The sequence below is a fragment of the Cryptomeria japonica genome, unplaced genomic scaffold (assembly GCF_030272615.1).
Source record: "Cryptomeria japonica unplaced genomic scaffold, Sugi_1.0 HiC_scaffold_12, whole genome shotgun sequence".
Classification (NCBI taxonomy): Eukaryota; Viridiplantae; Streptophyta; class Pinopsida; order Cupressales; family Cupressaceae; genus Cryptomeria; species Cryptomeria japonica.
This window is the reverse complement of record NW_026728834.1, coordinates 2,230,197-2,257,269: the sequence shown is the minus strand read 5'-3', so window position 1 is coordinate 2,257,269 and position 27,073 is coordinate 2,230,197. Positions and strand designations below refer to the sequence as shown.

At 33.3% G+C, this 27,073-nt stretch overlaps 1 protein-coding gene across 1 annotated transcript; it reads left to right on the top strand.

Annotated features, from left to right (window-relative positions):
- The first annotated feature begins 1,776 nt into the window (after window positions 1-1,776).
- Window positions 1,777-27,073, top strand: LOC131860462 (BURP domain-containing protein 5-like). The gene is made up of 2 exons (XM_059214864.1): window positions 1,777-1,986; window positions 26,111-27,073. The coding sequence occupies exons 1-2, from the start codon at window positions 1,777-1,779 to the stop codon at window positions 27,071-27,073; spliced, it is 1,173 nt and encodes a 390-aa protein (XP_059070847.1).

Here is a 27,073-nt window from a genome sequence, read left to right as displayed (position 1 = left end):
AAGAATCTCTAGGATGGAGATCTATGCAGAGGTCTTCCCAAGATGGTCAAGGAGGTCACATGTACAAGTTGAAGACATGGGGGAGGTTTTGGTGGGGGATTGACTCCTTGAACAATTACTCTCATGTGACGAGTAGTTACATTGCAGTCATTCTGAGAAGGGGATGGTGTCACACCTTGAATGACTATCTTAGTGGGATTAGGTCGACTTGGTAGTTGGGGTGGGGGAGAACCACCTTGGATAGTAATTCTAGGTCTATTTTGGGGTGGGGGAGGTTTAGCTCCTTGGATAGTTATGACATTGACATGGGTATCTGCAGGCTCAATGCGACCTACTAAAGAGTCACAAATTGTTACATGGTTGGTATAATCATAGTTTGCCACATTAGATGATGATCCCTTGCCTTTTTCATGTTTTGGGAACAATTCTTGGTACATCTTTAGTTTGTCATTGTTGTTAATAGGTTTTATTGTTGCTACCTCAATATCACCCTTATCAATAAGATCTTGTATGAATATTTTTAGCTTCATACACTTTCGTGTATCATGCCCATTAATACGATGATATTCACAATACTCATTCTAATTGTACCACCTAGGTTTGAGTTTATTAGGATCAAATAGGTGAGTCATCAAGAAGACTACTGCACCTGCTTGGACAAGATTTTGGAACACAACCTCAAGGGGCTCAGCAAGAGGAGTAAAGTCTCTCGGAATCCTATTGTTAGATTGGGGTGGTCGCCCTTGAATTGAGACATTATTAAAAGATTTTTGGGATTGATTTTGATTGTTTTGATTGTTGAATTGGTGATTGATGGTAGTGGGTTTTGGAGGAGAGGCCACAGTCTGGACCCATTTTGCTTCACTCACACCATCATTGACTATGTTCTTGTTTTTGGACCAAAATTTTGGTTTGTTATTGTGATATGAGGAGAAATTTTGACTTTATTTTTGATAATGTTTTAGGGTACCTTCCTCTAACAAGACATGTTCAAGGGCTAAACCCTTGTCAGTCAACTTCTGGAAAAAAATTATACATTGAGATGTCAACGGTCTAGATAGTTCAGGTACTAGATTTTTTCTGAAATAACTCAATTTGATGTTGTTTTGGCATATCCCACTAGAATTTCCTAATAAGGTGTCACCACCTTTGCAAGAAGTTAGCAAAAGTTTCTCTAGGCCTCTATTTCATGTTACAAAGGTCCATCATAGAAACATTGTTAACAATGTTATAAGCATAGTGGACCACAAACGTTTTTGCTAAGTTTGGGAAGGAGGTGATAGAACCTCAAGGCAAGGATGAGAACCATGAAAGAGCGTCTCCCGTGAGACTCTTAGGAAAGAGCCTAAGAAGATACAAGTCACTATAAGAGACTTCTTGGCATAAGATATTAAACTCACTGACATGGTTTCGAGGGTCCCCTTTGCCCTCGTACTTTGTGAATTTAGGCATTTTAAACCCTGATGGGTATGGTGCAACTGATATGGATGGGTCATAAAGATAGGGACAAAATTCCTGAAATGAGTAAGGTTTCCTCTTGTTATTCCCTTCCTTCATTTTTTGATGATGTTTGTCATGTCCTAGATTTCCTTGATGATATCTTGTTGTGGATTTTGAACATGATGGATTGTGCTCGCATCTAGTATTGGATGGGTTATGGAAGATGTTCTACCACCACTAATATATTGATATGATAAAGAATAGCGGACATGAGATGTGATGACTGATGTCACGAGGACTTAAGTGATAATCAGTTTTGACCCATTAATTGTTGTGATGGGGGGAAGTGAGGCCTGGATAAAATTAGCGACATTGTTGAGAGAAATGGAGGATTGTGAAATGGAGAAATATGGTTGGGTAGAAGAAGAGGGCATAGAAGCATGTTGGAGAATTTATGTTATCGGATTGGATATTGACATGGAAGCCAAGAAGGAAGAAGGTGGGATGGAGACTATGAGCACGGATGCCACGAGTGCTATTGATTGGGTTTGAATGGTAGATGGGGGTGCAATTGATTGGGGTTGAAGGATAGGTGTGACGATGTGGGTAGGAGCAAGACCTCCTTGTGTTTGTTGATCAAGAATGGATTTAACAAGATTGGGGGGAAGTCGAGTTCTATTTTCAATAAGAGTCTTTATAAGACCACTAGGATTCTATCGGATGTATTTCTCCATCATTTCTTGATTGTACTTTCAAAATGTTTGTACTTTTGGGGAGAGTTCATCTTGGTCAACCATGTCAGGGCCCCCTTCTTCTTATTGATCTTGGATGTCAGGCTACGCATTTTGGGCAGAACCTTATGTAGAGTCTTGATATAGGGCATTAATGTTCAGCATGTCATATTGTTGTTTGGCCATCTTTTTCTTTCAGGATTGAGTTGTGACCATACAAGAATAACCTTAGAAATATTGATTGGAAGAAAAATATTTGATGAAAGGACTTAGAAAACATCTTGGATTTTGGATTTGGTTTGGATTTGATGAAATTGGATTGATTGATTAATGGGGTCCTTAGATTAGGACACAAGTTTGATTAGGATTTCACCTTAGTCCTTGGATGAGGATTTTAGGTGGGGGATGTTGATGAAACCACAAGCAAGGTAACAACCAAGTTGGGTAATATTTGGCCCTTAGGATAATGATCGAAGCCTTTCTTCTACTAAGGATTGACTAATGATCCCAAGAAAAATAAAGACATAAGATAAGAGTCTTGATCGACCCAAAGGAGGTGGCAAAGATACTTGGGGAGAATTCTTTCCCAAGCATAAAGACTGGATGATTGATTGATTAAGGATGAGGTCTAAATAAAACTTCACAAGGCATAAAACCTTAGTGTGAGGTTAATTTGACGAATGATTGAGAATTGATTTGATTGAGGATTGATTGATTAAAGATGATTGATTGAAGATTGGTTGATGTGCTAAGTCCTTAGAAAATGTTGATGATGAAAGATCAAAGAGAAGTGATAGTGATGATTAGAATAAACTTGATAACTAGACTATTCTTGGTATAAACATGACTCAATAAGTGATTGGTTTGAATGGTAAGTTTTATGAGGGTATGCAAACACCCTGATTCTGGTGATTGTTGGTGTTGAAAGATAAGCTAGATCCTTAGTGTAAATCTCATACTCTTAGTTCATGACTAGCATCAAACTCATTTCTATGACCATGTATGTAATCATGATATTGGTGTAGAAAGGTCCTATGTTTAAGCAAGAGTTTGCGATTTGTATACCAAAAATTTCGGTGTCTAATGAGTTGTGCTTGTGTGAGCTTCTTTTTCTTGATTGGGTGGTGGATTGACTTCTTAGGATGTTTTTACAACTTCATCTTATTAAATATAAAGTGAGCGGAGTTTTGACGTAGTTGGAAGACTTGGATTTTGTTATGACTTGGACTTGATGAAGGTTGGTTCAATGTTTTTATATGACTAGGGTATGATTTGGGTATGAATTGAATAGGACATGGAAATGATTAGGGACTAAGAAATGACTCAGATTATGATGATTAGGATGTTGACTTGGATAGACTAATTATACTCTTGGCAAGAAGACATAGCAAACACATTAGCCATTGATTCAAACAAATACATCAAGAACATCATGTTACCCTAGGAAGTTGGCTGAGGAGGAAAACCTTTTCTTGTTGACTCAGGTACACACCCAATAGCTAATCAGAATATGACCACTAAGTCTCACGCAATGGATTCTCAATATTGTATTAGCCAACTCCAAACACTAATGGGAGCACAAAATGGCAAGTCTCTTGGGGGAGTTACTATCCCCCTTGCAAAAAGATTATCCACCTTTTAAAGGTGAACTGGGTGGCTTCTAATCCTGAGGCTATTAGTAAGGATTTTTTGTTTGAAGACTACTCCTTGTAGTCACCCAAGTGTGATTAAGGCCTATAGCCTTACAAAGTACTGAGAAAAATGTAGTCATGTAAGCATGATCGAGGCCAAAAGGCCGTACAGAATGCACGATATGAGAGTGAACTCTAAAATAGCTCTATCCTCCAAAATTTTCATCCCAAGAGGCTTATTTATTATAGTGAATTGGAATGCTTGGGTTTTAGTCATACTCACTTGGGTCATTCAACTCTCACCAATGCCTATGTGAATGTGTCAAACAAATTAGGAAGGTATGCACACAACAAACTTAAAAAGATTCTGGGGTCTATATTTCTGATTTTCTATATAGACAAGAGTATACTCTCCTACCTCTACACTTTCCCCAAACACAATCAAGCACTTGATCTTTTACCCCTAATTGAAAGTAAGTGCCTAGAAAAATGATTAAGAAAATACAACATTTGGTCAAATTTTCTTAGGCAACCTACAAAACAAACATGTTAGTAGCCTCAAAGTTGGATCAATGAAATCTTTGACGAGTGGAATCTTGGGCCGATGTCCTGTAGAAGATAGGTTAGTAGTCTCGGGTAATGCACTTTTTTTTTGGCTTTTGAAATGTTTTGATTTTTATGATTTTTTGATTTTTTGAATTTTTTTTTTTTTTCAATTTTATGTCTTTTTTAGGTTTTATGATTTCTTTTTGGATTTTTTGACTTAATATGAAAAAACACAATGAAATGATACAAAATAAAAAATGAAAACAAGATCACTTATTTCAAGTGTACTCAACTTCGACACTAGGATGCGAGAGGAGAGCATACATAAGTGGGTCTTGGGTTTAAACTACACTTGCTCTTTTTAATTCGAAATCCAAATGTGTAGAGTTCATTTTAATCCCATTTTGAAAATGTGATTAAAACACACCAAACTGATTATCTAAAAAAAACCATACTTTCAAAAGTGAACTCCTTATGACTTTTTGATAAATTTCAAAAAAAAAAATTCTCAAAAATTCTCAAAGGAAAGGTCAAATTTGGACGTGTTCAACTAATTTTTGAAGACAAATCTTGAAAAAATGGTTTAAACCATAGATTAGATCTCTGAATCATCTTTCCAACACTTTTAGAAAATAAAAAATCCGAGTTAATATGCAAAGGTTATGCCTTTTTTCATTTTTTACCCTATATTTTTGCTTGTTCCTAGAGCCTCATAATCAACTAAAACTTAGTTATTGTTAATGTTTTAATGCTGAAGTTTTTATGGCCAAACTCCATGTTGGCTGGGAGATTTTAATTGTTTTATTTTTTGGTTACCCATATACGCAAACAATTAAATCTCAAGTCTTATATGTCCTATGAAAAAATTATTTCTAGGTTATGCTGTACTAGGCCCATTTATTCTATAGTTAAAATTTCATAAGAAACAGAGCACTCAGTAAAAAGTTATGGAGGTTTTCCTATGGAAACCCAAAAGAACAATTGCCATTGAACTTGAACCTTGAACCTTTTCAAAAAGTTCAAAGTTCGGGTTCAAGTTCAAAGTTCAAATTCAACTGAAGCGGGTTTCATAATTTTTGTTCATTGAACTTGAACTTTGAACCTTTTTGGTTCAAGCCCATAGGTTCAAGCGCACAAGTAAAAAAGGTTCAAAGTTCAAATTTTGGGTTCATTGTAATTTTTGGTCTTTGAACTTGAACTTTGAACCTTCTTTTCTTCAAGGTTCAAAGGTTCAAGTGCGCAGGTTCAAGCGTGCAGGTTCAAGGTTCAAGGTTCAATTTTGGAGGTTCAAATTCAGAGTTCAAATTCATCAGATGCAGGTTCAGAGTGATTTCAGCGAGTTCAATAATCCAATAACATTGGCATGTCTAATGTTTATAATTTTCAATGTAATCTATAACCATGAATTTTCTGAGAGAGAAAAAATCAATCTCAGTGCGGGGGGCATAACTGTCAACTCAACTGCTGGATCGCGCTGTATTTTTAATATGTTTTAGAAAACCTAGTTTTCTAAATTCTCACTGGCGCGATCGGACAAATATTATCACGTTAAAAAGTTATTTATCTCTAAGTATGGGTCTATAAAAATTCTGAGATAAAAGATTTGAAGATTTTTTTTAAAAAAAGTTATTTGGAAGTGGATAAAAGATTAAAGAAAAGATTAATTAATAATATTTCTAGGAATTAGTTATTGATAACTGAAAGTCTCTTAAAAACAAGAGAGACTATATATATGGGGGAAAAAGAAAAGAAAGGGGCTAGAAAAACTATGATTTTTCGAGCAACAGACAATATCCATTTTGTTTTTCTATGAATTGCTTTAAACTGGAATCGATGATTATCAATAAAATGTTATGGTGTGCAGTCTTTGAATTTGTGTGTTTAAAGATTAGCAATATTTCTTGAGAAATCTACTATGGGCATGATATCATTTTATGATCAATTATTTCTATGTTTTTTTTTGAATTCATGGTTACTATTAATTGTTAGCAGATTTATTGTGTATTGAGTTATGTTGATCCCCCTTGTCCTGTGAGGCATGAGAGAGTATTGATTAGACATCAATACTGCTGTGCATTTTCTATGCTCTAAATTTATAAAGTGAACGTGTGTTTGAATTAGAGTTAGTGAGCTCCTATTTAATCTTCAGAATATTATATTTGTTTCAGTTTGAAGGCATTGTTTTGTGTTGATGGATGAATGCTAAAGCCTTTCCATGCTTTCTGGTAAAAAGTGTCAACATTTAATTTTGTATTAAATTCATTGCAAATCATACGAAGAGCTTCCCTCTAATGCAGAGGTTGGATTTTAATTAATTCATCCAATTGTTGGTAATTTGTTTCCTTTCATAAAGGGGCATACAAGAGTTATAATTTTGTTCAAAGAAAACAAATAAATTTCAGGAAAGGGACAAATCTATTTACCAATAGATTTTTGGCAACTCTGTTGGGGACTCAGAATCAAAGATTAGTGCATTTGGTTTCCTTAGATTTTTAGATTTATCTCTGTGTGTGTAGGATTGGCGACTCTATTAAATCATCATGCAAAATCAAAAGGCTGCAAGATTGGGGAAAAGACCAAGTCCCACCAGCTTGTAAATTCTTGAGATGGATGATAAAGTGTTGCATGACTTTTGGGATCACTACAAAGAAATAATTTCTCATGTTGTAAAAACCAAACTAAGTATAACAGACGATCATGTATCTTCTCTTTTATGGAGAAGTCTTTTTGTTAGATTTCACAAGCTCAAAGAGCTAAAAGAAAAGACAAGGTTGTTGCAAGAATATAATAAAAGGTATCCCAATTGAAAGAAGAATTAAAATTTTATGATGATGAGGCTCCATTCATCTCAGTTTCATCTCTCCCCTACAACTACCTTGTCATGAATGAGCAAGAAGTTCAGCAAGAAACGGTTCAGTCTCATGCAAGTCAAACAATGGTAAGTGAGAATAATCAAGACAACATTAGAGAACCTACGAGATTGAATGAAAAAGGTTTTTTGAGGTCTTTCTATTACCTAGAAATAGAAACTTTTAGTTTTAATAGTATGGAAAGTTATCTTGTTCCAAAAAATACAAAGGATGAAAATTTTCAGATTTACATGCAACCAGAGTATGAAGCTTTCAATCTTATACATGAAGTTAATGAAAATGATTCTTTATGTTTAAAAGCTTGTGATGAGTCCTTCATAGAATCATTTCATTTTAACAGTAAAGCAATACAATGTCTTCCTAATGAAGATTGCTATATTTATGATTGAAAGATAAAAATTGACAGTATAAGGATAGAATATAAAGAGATGGTTAAAATGAGAGAAGTGGCCTCCATTTATAGATTTTCAAATTTTAAATGGAGGGTGGAGATCAAAAGATGATGAAGGGCTAGGATTGGTTTGAAGTAGTTGGCATCAATCAAGGATACCTTGAAGGAATAAAAAAGAATATAAAATTCCTTGGGGAAAAGGGGGGAAAGAAATTTGAAATTGCAAAATGAGGATGCATAGGGGGATTCAAATAAATTTGAATTTCTTTGAGAGGCTCAATGTTGATGTGAAATGAGTGGGGAATTTAAAATTGAAGAATAATAATAAGGGGGGAAAAGAATTTGAAATTTAAAAATGAGGATGCATAGAGGGATTCAAATAAATTTGAATTTCTTTGAGAGGCTCAATGTTGATGTGACATGAGCAGGGAATTTAAAATAGAAGAATAATAATATGTGGGATTATGAAAGATTCTAGAAGAATTAATTAGGCTAAGTGGGATTAGGAAAAAGTGATTTGTAGGAATCACATGACTAGATTAATTAATTAAAATTAATTAACTGAGTGGGTTTAGAGGAAATAATTATTGGAGGGACTTTAGAAGAATAGGGAAATAATTAATTTATTTGATAAATTAATTATTGGACTATAGTGACAATATTAATTAAATTAAATTTATTCAATACTGAGAAATAATAAGGATTAACAAAATTAAATAAATTAATCATGTGAGAGAGAATTAAATTAATTAATGCAAATAATTAATTTAAGTGTCTACACAAATCAAACTCCCCTTAATCACTTTCATAACTCAAGCAACAGAAAATAACAATTTTGCTCAAACAGTTTGAATTCAAACAATAACATTACTAAATGCTAGAAAGAGATTAACAAACACAAAATATGGGTTTTGGAATGAAAACACCTAAAGACGTCTTCAAACTTCCTATCATTTCCATGTTTTTCCTAGTCAAACTATCATGCATTGCCCATGAAAAACTGTCATGCACACTTATTGCAACTTCCTTGGTTGAGAACAAAAACTTGAATTCCATGTGTGTGCCCTACTTCGATCTTAAAGGCTTTCAAAACAAAAATAAAGATTTTACAAAGCTAAGCTTTGAAACCATATAATATGCCTCTACAAAATGCCGATGATATGTCATGTCCTACTCACCAAGTATTTCAGTGGGAAATAATAAAACAAACCAATATGCCTGGTATGTCCTTGTCAGTGCGGTGAATAAACATTATAACATGTTTCAGGTAGTCACTTAGGTGGCTTAACCACTTAGCCATCACCTAGTGACTTAGTCACAACCATATATGCACAAGTTTTCAACGGCAAGCATAAAATGTCAATGCTTCAAATGTCAAGGAAATATCAACCATTTGACACTAATGCCAAAAATTCCTTAGGGGTTAACACATGCTCCAAGAGTTTAACACTAATCTATCTATATTGTCAACCAAAAATTTCTCTAACAAAACCACTCTAATAGACCGCCATGAACTTATAGAACAAATCCTTAAGTTTGGTATGATAAGCACAATATAAATTGAGAAAGAAATTATAGAAAAGATTTGAAAATCTTATCATATATCTATGAGAGTACTTGAAAATTTCTTAAAATATAGCTTCATTTAACTTTCATTGTTTCATAGTATGTAAAATAAAAGAAATAAACTTTGGATTGAATTTATCCATATTATAGTTTTCTTTATTGGCCAAGCTCACCCCGAGAAATTAAGAAATGAAGAGGTAAGGAAAACAAAAGAAAATAAAAAAATTATCAAATGGGTACCAAATAAGTTTAATACTTGGATGGTTTGGACACTAGAGTGATACTTGTCGCAATAATATCATGCCATATATATATGATAGCTGAATTAAGTCCATAAATATGAATATTAATAGAATTTGAGGGTGTCAATTTCTTGATTTCATTCTGTTAATTTTTTTTATATTTTTTATTATTTGCTATTATCTATCTTAATTCAATTATTTGAAATTATGACTAGATTGATGTAAATCAATGTTTAATTTGGGAGTGTTTTATTCTTTAAATAAATATTATACCCTACAAGAATTATTTAAATTATTTAAATTATTCGAGTTTTATCGAAAAAAAGTCATACATTTTAATCTTATATTTTGGAGCATTACATTTTGTAACATTTTAATCTAATATTTTGGGACATTAGACCTTTGAACTCAATGATGATAGTAGATTTACATTAACATTATCTAAAGTGAACCTATAGTACAAATTCACAAAGATCCCCATAGGATCTAGTATTATTATCAAGTTTTCTTAATTTTTCAAGACATCGCGTGATAAAAAGTGGAGATCTTATACTATCAAGAAGTAATCCCACAAGATTTAGTATCATGAATGAGTTTTTATGGAATGCTTTATACCATGCAAGATTTTGCTAAATATGTAACCATCCATGATTTAAGAGCTCCAATGAAAATATACAAGAGATCAAATGTGAGAGAATAAGAGTATCTATCACAAGACGCAAGTATACAATGATAATGAATTATAATGAAATAAAATTTCATTAAGAGCCAATGAGTTATATAGACCAAAATGAAACATAAGATTATCTAGTATTATGACATGTGTCGTAATCAAATTGTGACTTCAGACTTTAAGTGATAAGTATCTTATGTGTATCCTAAGTAAACTTACACAATTACTGTCAATAGAACCTAGGCGATGAGTTGATTACATAACACTCCATTCACACCAACATATTTAAAACTATTACTATTATTTTAGACTTAACTCCTAATATAATTTATATAAGATATTTCATTTAATTTGTATATTATCTAGTATATAATTTATAAATAAATATTCATACATCTAAATTCATTGATTTTAATATTTGATTAGAAGACTCAATAAGATTCCCTCATTAATTTAATTTCATATCTTAAATGTAGAATTTGAACTACAAATAGATACCTTTTCAAAAATATTAGGTATATTGAGAATCAGTTGTAGTTATTTCAAAAAATAGTGTTTCAGTTACATTAAGAGCCAATGTGTTATATAGACCAAAATGAAACATAATATTATCTAATATTATGACATGTGTCGTAATCAGATTATGACTTGAGACTTTAAGTGATAAGTATCTTGTGGGTATCCTAAGTAAACTTACACAATTAGTGTCAATAGAACCTAGGTGATGAGTTGATTAGATAACACTCCATTCACACCAACATATTAAAAAATAATGCTATTATTTTAGACTGAGCTTCTAATATAATTTATATAAGATATTTCATTTAATTTGTATATTATCTAGTATATAATTTATAAATAAATATCCATGCATCTAATTTCATTGATTTTAATATTTGATTAGAAGACTCAATAAGATTTCCTCATTAATTTAGTTTCATATCCTAAATGTAGAATTTGAATTACAAATAGATAGCTTTTCAAAAATATTAGTTATATTAAGAATCAGTTGTAGTTATTTCCAAAAACAGTGTTTCAGGGTCATTTAGTAAATAATTTATTAAATTAGTCATCCTTCTCATCTCATTTGATTGAATTCATTAAAGTAATAATGTGTGTCTCTAGTATTATATTGTAGTTCTATATCAAGTTGGTCGATCCATATTGATTGTAAATATGATATTATAATGAGTAAACAATACAACTAGTCTTCCTCTGAGCCAAACTCTTCCTTGAAGATTGGTCACAAATTTAAGAGAGTCAAAGCATCCCTTGTGTCCACTTTTAATTCTGAATCACTTCCCTCCTACAATTCTATCCCGAATAAGTCCATTTTTGCACCCATTAGGAGTGATAGACCCCCTTCTCAAATGATCTAAATACAAATTTGTCTTTTCTTATCTTGGATAGAAAGAACCCAGATGATGTCTTGGCCATTACCCATGATTCAATTGTGGATAATTTTAGGATGTTTAAATGGGCTTTCCATGAGATCAAGGGCATCAATATCAAACTTCGGGCAGTCAATAGGAAACAAGAAAATCAAGGTGTAAAATAGTGGATGGTGGACTAGAGAAAATCAATTGTGGACTATGTGCAGAAAACGATGAGCACTGTAAGTGATATAAAGAGAGATTATGATAGAAAAATATCTTTTCTCAAAGATAAACTCAAGAAAGAATATGAAGGCAGACTGAGTCAGATGGAGAATAAATTTTAGAAAGTCAATGGGAACCTTATCTCTCTGGTTACATGTAGACACAAGGTGGTGAAGAGTTTTGTTGAAAGTGTAAATACCATGGTAGGGAAACTAGAAACTATCCATCAAGAAGTAGCTACCTTGGATGTGGATTCCATAGATAAAAAATAGGAGGAAATGGTTGGGCCATCCAAAAGAACCAAAGCCAACTTGAAGAAGAAATTTGCAAACCAAAAAATTTAGGAACTCAAGAAAATTGCTCTAAACATGACTCAACTGGAAACAAAGGTTGCGAAGGCCCTAAAAATTTTGTATTAGTTTCTTCCTCTTTGCTGTCTTTTTGCTAGGTTTTCACTTTTTGTTGACTTTGGGTTTCTATTTTAAAATGGGTATATCTTTATCCAGCTACTTGTTGTAGATCTTTGTTAAAGCGTTTTGAGTCCCTTCAAAACCTGTTTGTTGTGTAAGAAAAAATAATACAACTAGTCTTTTCTTTTTCATTTTAGCCATATGAATTATGGGAATTACAAAGAAAGTTTATCGAATTTTGCATTCAATATAAAACATTTTTTTTAAAATGCATGTATTAATATTAAATAATTTTATTTAAAAAATAAATAAATGATATATTTTAAAAATATATAAAATAACAGAAAACTATACAAAATAATCTTATGGAAGAAAATTATATTTTAAACATATAAAATTACACATCTTTTTAAAAGAATCAAGCTACTAAACTACACATATCTTTTTTAAAAATTAATAATTAAATAAATCTTAAATAAAATTAATAGAACACAAATATATCTTACTAATATACATTACTACATATCTAAAAAATATCAAAATGTTACACAGTAAAAATATGATGGAGAGATAGAAAATAATGTAATTTGAGATATTGACATTCACATGCATGTATGCTATGCATGCATCCATAGAAATATCTTTATAAAGTACATTAGTATGTGTGTTTTAAAAATATCAAATTCCCATGATTAAAATAAAATGAAGATAGAAAGAAAATAATGTGATAGTAGATATTGACCAAAAATATCAAAATATCCCACAATAAAAATAAGATAAAGACAAAAATAAAATAATGTAATTTGAAATATTAACATGCATGTGTTATGCCTACATCCATAGAAATATTTTAATAAACAATTATATGTCACTTATATCTTCCATTAGTCTCTACAAGGCAATGTTTTGTGGCTCAGAGCCACTTGAGATCCATATAACTATTCAACTACGCTTGCTATATATATTACTCTCATTGAACTTGAACTCTAACCCTAACCCTCATTGAACTTGAACCCTAACCCTAAGCCTAAAAGAATCCTAACCTAACCTAACCTCAATCCTAACTCTTATTGAACTTAAGAACTCATACCTTAATCTTAATTAAAAACTCAACCTAATCTCAAACTTGACCTTGCCCTATCCCTAACCCTAGTTCTAATATTGACCATAACCATAATTATAACTTGATATATAATCTTTATTCTAACATTAACCGCAATTCTAATGTTAACCCTAATTATAGCTATAACCCCAATTAAAACCCAACCCTAAACCTAATTTAATCTAAAATTGAATATTTCTCTTAATTAATTTGTAACCCTAATATAACCATTACCCTAACTTAATTCAATGTGGACACTAACTATAATGTAACCTTGACCCTAACCTTAAATCTACCTGAACACATTGCATTATCTACATTGAGTTGCAACAAAAAATTAAAGGATTTTTTTGTGAATTGAATACCCATATGGAGCTTTTAAATGGAAAATGACATAAATACACCAGGATAAATGTAAAATCTAGAGTTTAGAAAATTTGGTGTCCAAAAATAACTTGGAATGACTAAATGAAGAAATTGATAACTAGTCTTGGGAGAAAACTAAAGAAATGGCTGAAATATTCCAGAGATGGATGGTTATTACAAAGGGAATAAAAAAAATATGAATAAAGAGACTAAAAAACCCAGGTGGAAGTCTACATAAGTGACTAAACTAATACAAAACTAGGAGGTAATTATGAGTAACACCAAAGAGATGATTGATCTAGGAGGATTCCCATAATTGATCCAAATTGACAAAAATTGCTTATATTAATGCATGCATTATCCTATAGCATAGGTCTTTAGCTCATGAAAGTTATATCGAATAGTATGCTAGAGATGGAAATTTCAAGGATGTATATGAAACACTAATCCATGGTACACAAGTATAAGAATTCTAGATTACATGTTCATGACAAACTACTATATCATCTTGGTAAATTGTGTGGTCCAAGGGATGAAAGAGTACATGTAACTAGAGAAGCACATACTTCTCTTATTTCTGGTAATTTTGGTAAAAAAATAATAGGTTTGCCCATGCCACTTCTAGTACCTTCTCATTTATGGGAAAGCGTATTTATAGATCTTGTCAAGAGTATACCTATGTTTAAATAAGGGAATTTTAATAGATCGGTTGCACATTTGAAGAAAAAATAGAGACGTAGCACTCAAGGGGTGAACTTCATTAACAACTTGCAATGTATGGTCTATATTTTTTTATTGTTCTCTTTTTTCTTTTTCTTTTTTTTTTTTTTCAGCTTTAGTCTTTTAATTACTTACTGAATTTTATTAATTTAACAAAGTAGTTGACACATTGAATAATGGTATTTAAATTGTTTGGATTCAAATTAGGGTAAGAAGTAGTTATTTCCCACTAATTTGAGATCAATGATTGACTACTATAGGGTCTCTGTAAAGAGCACAACCCTCACCATACATTTTTTACAATAAGAAGTTTATTGGATTCCTTGCTAACCCCTCTACACAAGTTATGTGGAAAGAGGAGAAAACAAGAAAAAGTTGTATGAACTCATCTAATGAGAAGTGAGGGAAAAATAAGAAAAGGTTATATGGACTAATACTTCTAATTGGAAAGAGAAGAAAAGAAAAAAAATCATATGAATTCCTTGCTAACCTCTCTATACACATTGCAACCACAAACCCCATCAAAAAGAATATATCACATAATTTTGCTACTGTACTATAATTGTTTTTAAACATTATCCAGATTAAATTCAAACGATCAATAAAAATAAGATAAAATAATATGAAAATTACTATAAAACTATGATTATTTAAATAGAGTGTTGCCACAACCAGCCATTTACTATAAAACTGTTTGATGATTATTTAAATATCACATAAGAAATCTATATTCCCAATGACTATGGACACGTACGCCCTGACATTATATCGTCCTTTTATGACTCTCACGTTTACTTCTGTATCTCTAAATCACTACAACATGTTGTCGGTGGGACTGACTGTCTTTCACAAGATGGTCATGGGGATTAGAAATAAGTCCGAGTATTAAATATTTTAATTTTTAATTAATTTTTGTCTTCATATAAATGTAATAACCTTTCAATATTGGATTGTCTTTTCGACTTCCGATGAGGACAAAAATGTGGTGGTTGTTCAGCTTCTTTGAAAGCTTCTAAATAAGCCTAATTCGAATCCAATTGCAAGGAGTTGGAGAGTTATAGAGTTACAGAGTTATAGGCATACGCTCCTTCACAAGATTGCTTAAATTGTAGAGGCTCGGGCATACAACTCTCTTTTACAGAGTTTGCCCAAATTGGATAGATTCTAGGCATACAACTCTCTTTTATAGAGTTTGCCCAAATGGGATGGATTCAAGGGCACACAACTCTCTTTCACAGAGTTTGCCAAAAATTGTATGATTCTTATATATTTTCAATGAAATGAAATTTTATATGATTTGTTGTGTTTACAATACCACAAATTCTGCTTTGGGTATTGTCCTTTGAATTGACAAAATAATTCAAATCACGGAAAAAACAGAAAAAAGAATTCACGTAATTTATGATTAATCTGATAACTTTACTTTGATAGCGTTGCTTTTCAGTTTTGCAAGTGTGAGACAATAATGTTACTGAATTCTAGCCCGTGATTATCAATAAGGTGGCTCCCGCTTCATCAGCTGATATGGACGTTGATATTTTTAAAGTTGCCTAAAGTTGGTCGACACTATAAACCAATGTAGCATACGATCTGATCTGATATCTTCCAGATATGCCACCTCATGTCTATTTATAATTTCAAAAAATATACAACTAATAACTATTCAAAATAACATTATGGAAAAAATTAAATATTTTCTATCTTAAAGTTATAAATTATTTTTTCCATCTTAAAGTTATAAAATTATATATATCTTTTCAAAAGAGTCGTGCTGCTAAAACTATAAATATATTTTTTTTAATAAATAAAGCTCAAATAAAAGTAAGAGTGCATAGAAATATCTTAGTAAAACTAGATAATATCAAAATGTCCCACAATACAAATAGGATGAAATGATTTGAGATATGGGCATGCATATGCATGTATGGTATGCCTGCATCCACAATGGCGGCTTCCCTCGTCTTAAGCTCAGTATTTATATGGACAAAGTCCTCTCTCACTTGGTATCACAGCTGACTGAGATCCAGGCCACTGCTCTAGTGCGCTCGCTATATATAAATAAAGAATTTGCAGCATCAATCAAAATTTTTGCATAGGCATCAATGATTAATGCATCTACCTCATAGCCCGTTTCCTCTATCCAAATCTTTCAGGGCTTGATTGCCTCCATGAGAGTCACATCCTTCTTCATGATGAAACAAATGTCGGTAGATTATTTCTCTACTATTTTCTTAGGTATTCCTATTCTAGACCTCATAGATTTCTAAAAAGCCTTGAAGTAACCCCATACCTTATCAACTCTAAGACTTCCCAATGCAACAATTGATTGCTTTATTTTTCTTCCTATCAAGATGTCAAAAACCCATTACTTCCTTCCAGAAATGGGAGTATCATTCAAAAAGTATAACTTTAAGTAGACTAACAAATTTCCATACTAGAACGTGCCCTTCTTCTCACCTTTAATCTTCCCTAAATTGATCAATAACTCCTCAAGCATCCAGTCACAAAGATCTAACTTGATATTTTCTCTCATCAGCTTATAAGCAGCCAAAATGCATGAACTGGAAACTGAATTCAGTCGATTAGACTGAGTTACCTTGTAGTCTACAACCATATTGCCAAATTTGATGTCAATGTCGGTGATGGTGCTCACCTTCATCGATCTCTTGCTTGATGTGGCACCGATGATCTTCCTCACGAATTGATTTGATACTTTCTTATCCGGATGTTTCCCTATTGATGGCAAACTCATAATTGCTCGGATGGCTTCCTTAGTAATTTTCTAGGGTCTGTCCAGCCATATAAATTCCCCATGTACTCTAATTATTACATATCTGACAATCTTATCCTCGAACTCTGGCATATCCAGAATATCTGTGAACCCTAGATCTTTGATGTGTTTATATGCTAGTTTGATTTTACCAAATTCTCCCATGAGTTCATTCATATACATCCCCTTGATCTTAGAAGTTCCTAAGTCTTCTATATGACAATGAATGTAGGCCCTAACATCTTCCACATATAGCACTCCTTCCATGACGTGAGAAAATGCTCCAACTGAATCTTCCTTGTTAGCCACATGTGGAAAGAATTTGAAAATTGGCCTGAGGAGGTCCTTAAATTCTCCTATAGTTGGATTTGCAATGAAAACAAGAGCAGAAGATGATCCCAATTCCATGATTCAAGAAAAATACCTTTTGTTCACTCTCAGTGAAAACCTCCAACAAATCCTTCCAGATGTCGATGTGATCGCTCAAGAATAAATCTAATCACCTCTGAATAGCTTCTGATTGCACTAAGTTGCTCTGAATTGCTCTAAAATTGCTTTGAATGCTAGGTGGTTGATAATAAAGTGTAATCGGCATTTTATACATCGAGAAAACCCTAATCTTCCATTAACATAAATGACTACTGGTGAAAGATACCGGATCTCACTCTAAACATATCAATGTTGGATAATCCTCTCCAATATCTAGAACATCTTCCATGAAATTTGCATACCCCTAAAGCATTTGCCTTAGTTACTGGATGAGCTCACTGTCGGTGCAGCAATAGCTTCTTCTATCAAATAGGTAACTGAGACAATCCCATCTGATGATTGCTCTTCTATCTTTCTAACCCATCTTTGAGTGTGATCTTGCCGGATTTCACTAACCTTCTCTTTTCCTTTATCATTTGATCCTACATTTCTAACCGATGGATTTTTGCTTCTATAAAACTTAGCAATATGTCCAATTTCATTGCATGCATAGCATGTAACCTTGTTCTTTTGAATTACCTTGCTAAAACCGGTGAAATTTGAACTGCACTTATTAGCCATATGTCCAAATTTTCCACAAGCATAGAATTTTACATTCATTCTGGAATCTTTTATCTTATGACCAATTTTATTTCATTTAGAACATTTATAGGGAGCAGAATCAGGGTTCTAATTTGCTCTGTTTCTACATTGCCTAGCCATGTGACCAAATCTATTGCAAACAAAAAATCTACCAGTGAATTTATAAGTATTGAACTTCCTTATCAGTGCCTTATGGTTTTGATCTTCATTAGTAGTACCGTAATTCTATCCTTGCTCAAATCCAAGTCCAGTGGAATCTCCAATCCGCCTCTATCTCTTCGATAACTCATCAAGCTATGCTGAGCTGATCTTGAATTTTTCTTTCTACTCAGTTGTAGTAGTTAAATAATCTCTTAGTATTGACATTTGTCTTTCGATTTCTTGCTCATTGCTATGGGATTGTACCAAATCAGACCTCAACATCTCATTTTGATGAGTCAACCTACCACACTCTTCAAATTTGTTCTTTAGGGATACAACAAGATCTTCTTCATTTTTCTTTCTATCCTCAGTCTCCTTAGACATCCTTATAGTCATAGCTTGCATTTAATTCTTCATAACCATGTTCTCCTGACTCAATTTCTGACATTGTTCCTTAAGTGCATTTTCATCATCTTGATTTTGCAAAAGTTCCTTTCTCCTAGCTTGAACAGATGATAGTCTCTCTTGTAGGACAAGAATAAATTCTTTAGCATAATTAAACTCATCTTGTTGCTTTAAGTTCTTCAATCTTTCAGCATCATAATCTTCAAGTGCCATCTTAAGCTACTTCTCCAAATCCATATCCAATGGTTCTGGTTTCAGGATCTTTATCAAGTTGTCAAACTTCCTTTGACGCACAAGGCTCTGATACCAATTGTTGGAAACCAATAACATTGAGAGGGTTGGGTGAATTAGTGTTATACCAGAATATAAGATTTTAGCCTTAACAAAACATTCATTCACCAATTGGTATATCGATATAAACAAAATTGAAAAAAGCAATGCAACCATTAAGAGAAATACATAAATGAGAAACATAACACACATTATTATACATGGGAAACCTCAAAGAGGAAAAACCATGGTGGGGTTTGTGACCCACAATATCAGTTCATTGGCCATATGAAGAGATATTAAAATATATGATGGGCCTGCACTTGCAAGAAGGCTTACAACCTAGACCACACTGCTCATCACAATAGGAGCCTCACTGACTACATAACAATCCAGACAACAATCTAGAGAAATATGAACTGCTTAATATAGCATCTCCTATGCAAGAATACAATTATGTTTTAAGATCAGTCTATTCCAGTTAAAACCCTAAACCTCAGTACCAGAATAACCCTTACAATGAGTTCCTCGCATACACAGTCTCTATGATATATTTCACATTACATTATATCCATGTATCACTTCCACATATCTATCCTTATTCAAAATGATCTAATCAATCTCCCCTATATACCCTATACAAATTTATGCCTTATGTCGGCTTACAAGGATATATACAATATCATATTAACATGTTGGCCATATAACATAAATGAATAAGCATTAAAACAAGTTGCTGATGCCGGATCCAAGATGTGTCGGCCTCTAATACCGATGACCTTTACCATACCATGTCGATCTGCATTGCTGGTGACCAAAGAAATATTTTATCCTGTCGGTGTCGGTGCTAGTGCCGGTGTAGAGTCTATAAAGTGCTTGCCGGTACACCATATGAAGTCGGAACCCAAAATAATGTTTCCATCAATGACAACATAGTGAAACCTAACCAATAGTGTCAATTTCCAACAACCCTAACCTTAAATCTACCTAAACACATTGCATTATCTACATTGAGTTGCAACAAAAAACAGAGGGATTTTTTTGTGCCTTGAATACCTATATGGAGCTTTTTAAATGGAAAATGACATAAATACACTAGGATAAATTAAAAATCTAGAGTTTAGGAAATTTGGTGTCCAAAAATAGCTTGGAATGACTAAATGAAGAAATTGATAACTGGTCTTGGCAGAAAAATAAATAAATGGCTGAAATATTCCAGAGATGGATGGTTATTACAAAGGGAATAAAAAAGTATCAATAAAGAGACTAAAAAACCCTGCTGGAAGTCTACATATGTGACTTAACTAATACGAAACTAGGAGGTAATTATGAGTAACACCAAAGAGATGATTGATCTAGGAGGATTCCCTTAATTGATCCAAATTGATGATTTATAACATCGACAAAAAGTCCTTATATTAATCCATGTATTATCCTATAGCATAGTTCTTTAGCTCATGAAAGTTATATCGAATAGTATGCTAGAGATGGAAATTTCAAGGATGTATATGAAACACCAATCCATGGTACACAAGTATAAGAATTCTAGATTACACATTCATGACAAACTGCTATATGATCTTGGTAAATTGTGTGGTCCAAGGGATGAAAGAGTACATGTAACTAGAGAAGCACATACTTCTCTTATTTCTGGTCATTTTGGTGCACGTAAAGCAGTAGCTTAGTTGCAACATTATTGTTATTTTCCTCAAATGAATGAAACTATGTAAAAATATGTAAATGGGTGTGTCATTTGTGCTACAAGTGAACTCGGTAACAAAATAATAGGTTTACCCATGCCACTTCCAATACCTTCTCATTTATGGGAAAGTGTATTTATAGATTTTGTCAAGAGTATACCTATGTTTAAACAAGGGAATTTTAATAGATCGGTTGCACATTTGAAGCAAAAATAGAGACATAGCACTCAAGGGGTGAACTTCAATTAACAACTTGCAATGTATGGTCTATATTTTTTTATTGTTATCTTTTTTCTTTTTTCTTTTCTTTCTTTTTTTCAGTTTTAGTCTTTTAATTACTTATTGAATTTTATTAATTTAACAAAGTAGTTGACACATTGAATAATGGTATTTAAATTGTTTGGATTCAAATTAGGGTAATGAAGTAGTTATTTCCCACTAATTTTGGACCAATGATTGACTACTATAGGGTCTCAGTAAAGAGCACAACCCTCACCATACAATTTTTACAATAAGAATTTTATTGGATTCCTTGCTAACCCCTCTACACAAGTAATGTGGAAAGAGGAGAAAACAAGAAAAAGTTATATGAACTAATACTTCTAATTGGAAAGAGAAAATAAAAAAAATCATATGAATTCCTTGCTAACGTCTCTATACACATTGCAACCACAAACCCCATCAAAAATAATATCTCACATAATTTTGCTGTTGTACTATAATTGTTTTTAAACATTATCCAGATTAAATTCAAAAGATCAATAAAAACAAGAGCTGTGATATACAGCTAGAGTCCCTGCCTTATGCTAAATCTGGTGAGGGAAAGGTAGAGATTGTGGGCACTAGGAGAAAATGAAATATGGGAAATGAAGAAATATCAGTACTATGCTGTAAAATCATAGTCGAATTGAGATTGCTCAAACTGTCTCATGATTTAGAGCTTAACATCTTGATTATTCAACTCTGTATTTTTTGTGCTTAGGTGGATTAAGATTGATGGGTTAAACTGAAGGCATCAAAATAAGAAAAACCGTATGAATATGAGAAGAAAAGATTTTTAATTCTCTTGAAATAGCGTGTAGGTGAACATGGACTGAAATTTATCTTTATAGTCTTTGAGGCATAAATAAATAAATAAGCATAGCACAAAATGCTATTGACTTTAGTTGCAGTGATGTGTCACAGAAAGCTACAGACATGTATTAGTGGACAACAAAAGAAATCATATCCAAATATAAGTTGTCATGAGAACCGTCAAAGGTTAAGAACAATTTTCTAGTATAAAGTTACTTTGAGCATGTAAAAAATGTATAAAAATAAATAATACTACATATGAAAAGGTAACAACTTTTCTCACTTTACTGCTTGCAGGAATCTTTCTTTAAAAAAATACATATATAATATGATTTTAAAAACAATTTACAACTGATATTTGGTACAAAACTGATAACTGGTTGTGGTGTTCTAAGAACTAGTTTTCAAAACTAGTATAAAGTGGCAGTTTGGAAAGTGTAGTGTGTAATACCATGCGGGTTCTGAATGCAACTGAATAGTGCAAAAGATTTGGATTTACAAAAACTAAGCATAATATCAAAAGTTTGTTGTGAAAGACAATTAACTAGTTATTTACAAAACAAAAATAATCTAATTTGGGATACATGGTCTAACAACTATGTAATATCTTATCTTTTATTTGGAAAAGAACATTGAAATTATGCTAATGCTCTTGATTGAATGAAATCATTCAATTGGTGAAAATCCTAGCAAAAGGTAAAAGATAAATAAGAAAATGTTTCTTATCTAAACCAATTAACTTGGCAAAGAAAGCAACATGACATGAAATGAACTAGAGTACACTACAAGATGAGCTATCTGAAGCCTAAGTTGTCTTCAAGCATCTTTAAATGTTGAAGAGTTTCACATTAATATTAAACTATCTTTGAGAGAGCAAACCATTGTGTATTGTTATTGTTTTCAAACAACTTTAAATGTTGAAGAGCTTCACATTAATATTGAACTATCTTTGAGGGAGAAAACTATTGTGTACTGTTATTGATACCTCAGAAGTGTCACATCACCTATCAAATTAGCATGGAAAGCTACATCTCTCTAACTTATCAACACTGGTAGAAGCAAAGATATGACCTTAAGGTAATTTCAAAAGACATAGAGAAATTTACTATTATTCAGATATCACTTTAAAAACTGTATCTATTTCTTTATTAAAATTAAAAGAATTACACTACACTTGTTCAACAATCTCTCTCTCTTACAGAATACAAGAACTCTAGGATTTACAAATGAATAAACTCCATCTCAGTGAATTATTACCTAGGCTAGATGAAAAAAAAACAAAGCCTAATATTTTGGTCATATATGTTTGAAGAACAAATCAAAAGAAACAACTTTAAGAAATAGTTACTTACCTTGAGCAGTAAGCATGTGAAATTTGTAAGACTGTGTTGTGCAAAGGATACCCTGCCAGACAAAAACACATTTATATTGTCAATTCATATCACAATATTATCCTTTACAAAGAAGAAAAGCTGAGTTTGGGAATCCATTTTTCTCTATTGGGTGTTTCTTACCTAACCCACTTGTCTAATAATAAAGAAAAAAAAAAAACACAACTTCAAGGAAAGTGAACCCCAGTTTCCCTATATTCTGCTAAAATTTATATGCCCCCGAATCCATTCAAAAAGCGTTGCATAATAAAACTATTAAAATACTGAATATCCCTATCAAACTCCATGAATGGTAAAGCTAGATGTATGCTCACTCAAGTTTTAGCCAACTGGAAAAAGGAAAAAGGAAAAAGAGGAAGGTTCAGGAATCCACTTTACTCCATTGTGATTTTTTTATCATACCCACTTGCAAAATAATTACACAACTTCAATCTCAATGAGCCCTAGTGTCCTTGTATTCTGCTTAAATTTATAAATTTATAATCCTATGATTCCGTTCAACAAGGATAGCTATTATCACTATCAAATTCACACGGGTTTCATTTAAAGAATACTTCATTCAATATTCGATACAAGACCTCAAATTCAATTAGAAATGCAAAATGTCAGTACAAAATGAATTTGAAAAATAAACACGGAATGCATAGGATAGGCCTAGTGCACCAGTAGGCAATGTAAGAAGGCTACAGGCCATGCTGATACTGTAATACTATTATGCAAACGGAAAAAATGGAGCATGCCCAGGTTTTGTAACTGCCATGAAATGCAATGGTTGTAATATACACACAAATTTTGTCTTGAGTTATTTGTTGCAACTGCACAAACAACCTTGAAGGTGAAACCCCTACCAGTTGCAGGGAAATAAGAATGGAATTGGTATTATGCAGATTTCTATCTACATTTGCAAAAAAGAGTCCCGAGCTTTAACCTATAAGTGCACACCAATGGAAGGGTCAAATTGAATAGGATTATAGAATTTTCCCTACAAATATTTGATAGGCGAATGGCTGACTTGGTGGGAGGATGGTTTGCCCCTCGAAATTGTTTGTTGGGATCAAAGAGTAGTTAATGGGTAACGAGACCAGCCTGTAGTGGTGTGCAGACTAAAAAAATTCCTCTTAATCGCGGCTTTCAAAATTCATAAAGATCCCTAATGCAAGTGGACAACAAAAATGTCCAATCTGATATTGATTTGCTGGATAAAAAAATTCATATGCATTATAGAAACACCTCAAATTCCTGCCATTGTTGTGGCGAATTTTGTGGACAACGGAATATAAAAAAAAAAACATTTCCGCTCTTCTGCTTCGTTTCAAGCGAGAAATCTATGATTTTGTAAGGAGAATTTTTCTCAACACAAGAACGACATTGAGGACAAAGTGTCTGTGCAGAAGGATATCAGTAGCCTTAGCCTATGCATTGGCCATAGAGCCAAAAGTCTTGAAAATGAAAATGAAGCTAAATGAAAATTCTTCAAATTAAGTCACAGTAAACAAAGCTCCTGCAAAAAAGTCTGGATACTGTTCTCTAAAACCCCTGTCAGTGAACAAATAAATGAATGAAAGTCTCAGGCAATAATCAGCGATTTTGGAAAATACCCACATTAGTAATAACAATGAAGTTGAGCAATAAAAAAAATAGGGGTTTTAATTAAAAAACAAATAATGAAAATTTTTACTAACAAAAACAGAGAAACAATGGTAGCGTTCTGCAACTAAGAATTGCTGACAAATCATACCTGTATTTATGCAGTCTTCTTAGGAAACTTTTCGCAAACAAAATGGTCTGCTTCCTTAAATCTTTTCAACTTCTGATGAGGACAAAAATGTGGTGGTTGTTCAGCTTCTTTGAAAGCTTATAAATAAGCCCAATTCGAATCCAATTGCAAGGAGTTGGAGAGTTATAGAGTTACAGAGTTATAGGCATACGCTCCTTCACAAGATTGCCTAAATTGTACAGGCTCGGGCATACAACTCTCTTTTACAGAGTTTGCCCAAATTGGATAGATTCTAGGCATACAACTCTCTTTTATAGAGTTTGCCCAAATGGGATGGATTCAAGGGCACACAACTCTCTTTCACAGAATTTGCCAAAAATTGTATGGTTCTTATATATTTTCAATGAAATGAAATTTTATATGATTTGTTATGTGTTTACAATACCACAAATTCTGCTTTGGGTATTGTCCTTTGAATTGACAAAATAATTCAGATCACCGAAAAAACAGAAAAAAGAATTCACGTAATTTGTGATTAATCTGATAACTTTACTTTGATAGCGTTGCTTTTCAATTTTGCAAGTGAGAGAAAATAATGTTACTGAATTCTAGCCCGTGATTATCAATAAGGTGGCTCCCGCTTCATCAGCTGATATGGACGTTGATATTTTTGAAGTTGCCTAAAGTTGGTCGACACTGTAAACCAATGTAGCATACGATCTGATCTGATATCTTCCACATATGCCACCTCATGTCTATTTATAATTTGAAAAAATATACAACTAATAACTATTCAAAATAACATTATGGAAAAAATAAAATATTTTCTATCTTAAAGTTATAAAAATATATATATCTTTTCAAAAGAGTCGTGCTGCTAAAACTATAAATATTTTTTTTTTAATAAATAAAGCTCAAATAAAAGTAAGAGTGCATAGAAATATCTTAGTAAAACTAGATAATATCAAAATGTCCCACAATACAAATAGGATGAAATGATTTGAGATATGGGCATGCATATGCATGTATGGTATGCCTGCATCCACAATGGCGGCTTCCCTCGTCTTAAGCTCAGTATTTATATGGACAAAGTCCTCTCTCACTTGGTATGTCTGAATCATTGAACTTGGTGTCTTTCACAAGATGGGAATTCTAACTAGTTTCATTCTTCTTATTGTATGCTTTCTCAAGAAAGTTCATATAGTTTGTAATTAATTTGACTCGAATCTAAACAATTTTTCTTTGCTAGCTTGCTTATGAGTTTTTTGTTGTTTGGAATTGACAGTCAGTAGCAGCTATCCGAGCGGCGCATTTGCAGGGTGAAAGGGTCTCTTGGACTCCGAGTATGGCGTACTGGCACGAGAAGCTGCCCACAACACCCATGCCAGAAGCTCTGAAGGAACTCATCTCAGCCAACGATGAGAAAGTGGAGGTGAACGTGGGCAAGGGAGGAGTGAAGGTGAACGTGGGGATGCCTCCGAGAAAAGTTGGGACGCAAAAACAGGCAAAAGGAGTTGGGAGGTGCGTCGCGGGCATCAATTACGCTGCAATTACGCAAATGCCAAGGGACATATCGCTGTGCATGCTTCTGCTGGAGAAAGATTTGGTAGGCGGAACCAAAGTGCCTCTCACCTTTCTGCACGAAAGCATTCCCAATTCTCATCAGAAGTATTTTCTTCCACGCGCCGTTGCAGACGAAATCCCTTTCTCCTCCGACAAGCTTTCCGTAGCGTTGAAGGAGCTCAACATAGCGCCAGATTCCATCACGGCCCTGGCTATGAAGGAGACTTTACAAGATTGTGAAAGTCCTGCTATGAAGGGCGAAACCAAATTCTGCCCAACATCGTTGGAGGCCATGATTGATTTCACCACGTCGAAGCTGGGAAGCAATCGCTTGACTGTGCTGGCGACGAATTTTTCAAAGACGTCAAAATCTGTAAGGCAGGAGTATACCATTACGGGAGTGAAATACGAGAGCAAAGAAGACAAGGCAGTGTATTACTGCCACAGTTCACAATATCCATATGCGGTGTATCTCTGCCACGATCTGCAAGGTACGAGGACCGCAAGAGTTTGGGTGAAGGGCGAAGATGGCAGCACGGTGGAGGCGGCAGCCATCTGTCACACGAAAACCAGTTCCTGGAATCCTGACAACATGGTATTCCAGGTGTTGAACGTGAAGCCTGGTGCCGCTTCTATCTGTCATCTCGCTCGCCAAGGGGACGTTTTGTGGCTCACCGCTGACTGA

What these genes read in the sequence shown, in the direction of transcription:
- LOC131860462 (XM_059214864.1), top strand. Translation starts at nt 1,777, where the DNA reads ATGGGGGGAAGTGAGGCCTGGATAAAATTAGCGACATTGTTGAGAGAA. An exon ending in CCACGAGTGCTATTGATTGG is followed by an intron (nt 1,987 to 26,110) that starts GTTTGAATGGTA and finishes TGGAATTGACAG; the next exon opens with TCAGTAGCAGCTATCCGAGC.